The 4,621-nt window shown below is 41.9% G+C and overlaps 1 protein-coding gene across 1 annotated transcript in view; it reads left to right on the top strand.

Moving 5' to 3' along the window:
- The first annotated feature begins 230 nt into the window (after positions 1-230).
- Positions 231-4,621, top strand: part of LOC107102871 (ladderlectin-like) — a 14,474-nt gene continuing 10,083 nt past the window's right edge. The window contains exons 1-2 of the mRNA XM_015402317.1: positions 231-374; positions 790-969. Of these exons, the coding sequence (XP_015257803.1) occupies positions 231-374; positions 790-969 (324 nt within the window). The remainder of the gene's footprint in view (positions 375-789; positions 970-4,621) is intronic.

A 4,621-nucleotide genomic window follows, 5' to 3' on the forward strand; every position in this document is an offset into this window, starting at 1 on the left:
CCACAGATTGAGGTAATGGAATCCAGCTGGACTCAAGTAGCCTGCCACCCTTTGAGAGAAAAGGGAAAAGACACACAGCCAATCCACCCAGCTCTGGAAACCTAACACTTCTGGGAGGTATTCCACTTTCTGGAGGACATCCTGTGTGGTACCGGTTCCCAAAACGATGCACGCCAAGGAACCGGCCCACTTTAGACCAGTTGCCCTGACCCTCCCACCTGATGAAGACCATGAAGCGACTCTTCCTAGCTCACCTACGCACCGTGGTGAACCCCACCCTGGATCCACTGCAGTTTGCTTACCGACCTGACATCGGAGTGGAGGATGCAATGCTGCAGCGGGCACTCACCCACCTGGAGACCACCGGTACAACAGTGAGAGTCATGTTCTTTTACTTTTCCAGTGCTTTCAATACCATCAGACCAGCACTGCTGATGGGGAAGCTGGAGGACGTTGGAGTGGACAGACATCTTGCTGCCTGGACCATCAACTACCTCACTGAACGCCCTCAGTAGGTGCAGCAGCACAGCTGTCAGTCACAGCTGTCTGCAGCACCCCGGCCCCCCAGGTCACCATTTTGTCTCTCCATTCCTCTTCACACTCTACATCTCGGACTTCTCCTACAATACTGGCAGATGCCATCTCCAGAAATTTTCAAATGACTCTACCAATTTTGGTTTTGTTTCTAAGGGGAACAATCTGGAGTATCAATGAAGTTTATGGACTGGTGTGAGAAGAACCACCTGTGCCTTAACACAAGTAAGACCATGGAATGGTGTTGGACTTCAGGAGAAGACTCCCCCATCACTCCCCCGGAACATTCAGGAGCAGGACATAGAAACTGTTGAGAGTTTCAAATACCTGGGTTTTCAGGTCAATGATAAGCTGGACTGGACTCATAACTCCAACACCCTGTATAAGAAGGGCCAGAATTGCCTCCACTTCCTGAGGAGGTTGAGGTCCTTTGGAGTGAGCAGGCCCCTGCTCAAAACCTTCCATGACTCTGTGGTGGCATCGGCCCTCCTCTACGCTGTCGTCTGGGCCCCTGGCAGCACAAGTGGGACAGAAAGAGACTGAAAGAACTGGTGAGAATGGCCACTTCTGTCCCAGGCTGTGCTCTGGACTGGAAGTGTCTGAGAGGAGGATGTTGTCAAAGCTTACATCGACCATGGACAACACCTCTCCCCCCCTGCACCAGACTGTAAAGGAGCTGAGCAGCTCCTTTAGTGAAAGACTTATACACCCTGTTTGTAAAAAGGAGTGCTACCACAGATCACTCACCCCTAGTGCCATTAGACTCTACAATATGACACTATTAAGGCCATATTTGTATGTGCAATTACTGTTTAATGTGCATTTAATGTGCATTTAATGTGCTTTTATATTTGATACCTAGCGCATTAGCTATATATGACTTAGACATAGACCTAGCCAACTTTTATTGTTATTTTGTATACAAAGTACAAAAACTTACAAAATTTAGTTTTGTACAGCTTTCATAAAATTTCCATTTCTTAAAGTGCCGCAGTGTTCAAATGTAAACAGTGTTGGGAGAAAAAAAACATTGTACAAAAAATGCATTGGAATACATATGGAAGTTCAGAGAATTAAATTTGTATGGTGCAAATATGCAGAGTTTTGAATTAGTGTTATCAGTCTGATGCGGAGTCAGTAACATGATTAATAGTTTTCAGAACAGTCCAGATGTGTGATTGTGGTGAGGAAGAAGCTGTTCCTTAATCTGTTGTACCGGCATTGAAAGACGCGTCTTCCCAGAGGGCAGCAAGGAGAACAGTCCATGGTGGGGGTGAGAGGGGTCATTGATGATGTTACGGACTAGTGACATGCAGTGCTGGAATAAAATATCTTTTAGGGAGGGAAAATGAGCCCTAATGATATTCTCTGCAGTAGTTCTCACCACTCTTCCCACTTTTTTCCAGTCTGAGATATTGCAGCCTTCACACCACAGAGTAAGAAAGCTGGTCAGAACGCTCTCTATGGTCCTCTGTAGAAGGTCTTGAGGATGGGTAGGGGTAGGTGGGCTCTCTCCATCCTCCACAGGAAGTACATGTGCTTTTATGCCCTTTTGATCAGTGAGATGGTTTTTGACAGTCCAGGTGAGGGTGTCCGTGATGTGCACCACGAGTAATTTGGTAATGCTGACCACCTCTACTGCTGTGCTGTTGATGAGCAGTGGAGCATGGTTAGGCCGGTTCTTCCTTAAGTCTACGATGATCTCCTTCGTCTTCTTCTCATTCAGAATCAGGTTGTTGTCTCTGCACCAGTCCAACAGCTGTTTACCTCCTCTCTGTAGTCCTGGTCATTGTCGTCTCTGATGAGGCCCACAAACATGGTGTTGTCTGCACACAAAAGTAAATTGTATAGAAAGAAAATTCCATTCTCTTTTCTTTTTGTCAAATTATTTACATACATTAGTTTTCAAAATACAACCTGAATAGTGCACCAGTCACAGCGGAAAGACTAGGATTTATAGTTTATTGTTATCACTACAGATAAAAATTATTGATGGATGGTTTCTGGGAAAAGGCTGCATGGTGTTACAGTGGGTAGTGCTGGTGCCACGCTGCAAGAAGGATCTTGGTTTGATTCATCTTTCTCATGCGTGCATGCGTGGGTTTTTCTGAGTACGCCATCTTCCTCCCCATGTCCAAAAACATGACAGTTAGGTTAATTGGCTTCACTAAATTGTCCTTAGGTGTGAGTGTGTGTGTATGGTTGTGTGTCTTTGTGTGTCTCTGTGCTGCTCTGTGACAGACTAGTGACCTGTCCAGGTGTACCCCGCCTCCATAGACTGCTGTTGCGTTAGGCATTGGCCCCCTGACAAGGACAAAGCGAAAGAATGAATGAATGGATGGATGATTTCTGGAAAATAAAAAAGTAAAATGTTTCACTACCGTCACTATGCACTATTATCCTTATTTAGTTTATTATTATTATTATTAACTATCCCTACATCAATCAGCTACACTTATACATTATGTTAGCTGCTCCTACAGTATATTCACAACTGCAAAATTTTTATTTCACATGAAATGTCGTTTGTGATAATCACATATAAGCTAGCTTTAAAACAAAAATATTTTTAATTCCTCTTTTGTACTTTTGGTCTATAAAGTGCTGTCTCATACCTTATCATAGCTAATATGTGTGACATGACATGGAAATGTTTTATTGGAAATGAAAGAGGGAACTATGAATAAGACAATCTTCGGTGCAACACTTTTGCATTCGTTATAAGTTAAAAAGTTACTNGGTGCAACACTTTTGCATTCGTTATAAGTTAAAAAGTTACTAAACAAGCTGAGAGACACACAGAGAGAATGCTTCTTTGTGGTTGTACTCTATCCTTTTTTGTATTATGTTATATGTTCAGCAGACTGCAACTGTCAAGTACAAAAGTACATATATGGTTCCAAGAAAAAAGTATGATTGCAATTTTATTGTAATCATACATCATTTTATTTTATTTTCTAATTCTTTATATTTTTGCTTCTGGTGCATAGACATAAAAAAGTCTGTAGAAAATCCAACTTCTTCTGGCTGGTTAAACAAAGCAACTAAGCCTTTGGTGGCATCTCTCAAAGAGAAGTAAGATGTAAATTAATTTCTTTTTTAAATATTGTAAACATAAAGCCCTCATTTGTATAAATTAAAACAGTGCATCTGAGAGCCTAGTAAGTAAAGAAGCCCGCAAATATCCGATTAGATTAGGACACAATTAATCAGCCTATATCTTGAGATATTAAGTACAAAAAATGCAACAAAAAACAGTGATGTTAAAGGCCCAACAAGGGACATTGCTTGCTGCAAATAAACAAGTTAATTAAATTCAGTTCACTTTTTTATACAGCACCAATTCACAACATGTGTCATCTCAAGGTACTTTATAATTCAACCAGATCATACAGTCAAATTGATTGTAAGTTTCCAATCTAAGGAAAACCAGTTGATTGCATCAGCTCATTGACTCGAGGCAATCCCTGACAACAAGAAAACTTGTAGTCACAGTGAAGGGGAAAACTCTCTTTTAACAGGAAGAAACCTCCAGCACAACCAGGCTCAGTGTGAGCAGCACATCTGCCGAGGCCGACAGAGGTTCAAGGAGACAGAAGCAGACATAGAACAAGAAGCAGAGAAACAAAATGCAACCAAAATGCAACCAGCTCCACAGGCGGCCCCGTCCAGGAAACACACACCCTGACAGATGTTAAATGGCTTCACTAAATTGTCCTTAGGTGTGAGTGTGTGTGTATGGTTGTGTGTCTTTGTGTGTCTCTGTGCTGCTCTGCCACAGACTAGTGACCTGTCCAGGTGTACCCAGCCTCCATAGACTGCTGTTGCATTAGGCATTGGCCCCCTGACAAGGACTAAGCAGAAGAATGAATGAATGGATGGATGATTTCTGGAAAATAAAAAAGTAAAATGTTTCACTACTGTCACTATGCACTATTATCCTTATTTAGTTTATTATTATTATTAACTATCCTTACATCATTCAGCTACACTTATACATTATGTTAGCTGCTCCTACAGTATATTCACAACTGCAAAATCTTTATTTCACATGAAATGTCGTTTGTGATAATCACATATAAACTAG

This window comes from Cyprinodon variegatus, unplaced genomic scaffold, assembly GCF_000732505.1.
Source record: "Cyprinodon variegatus isolate N-32 unplaced genomic scaffold, C_variegatus-1.0 Scaffold1334, whole genome shotgun sequence".
Classification (NCBI taxonomy): domain Eukaryota; kingdom Metazoa; phylum Chordata; class Actinopteri; order Cyprinodontiformes; family Cyprinodontidae; genus Cyprinodon; species Cyprinodon variegatus.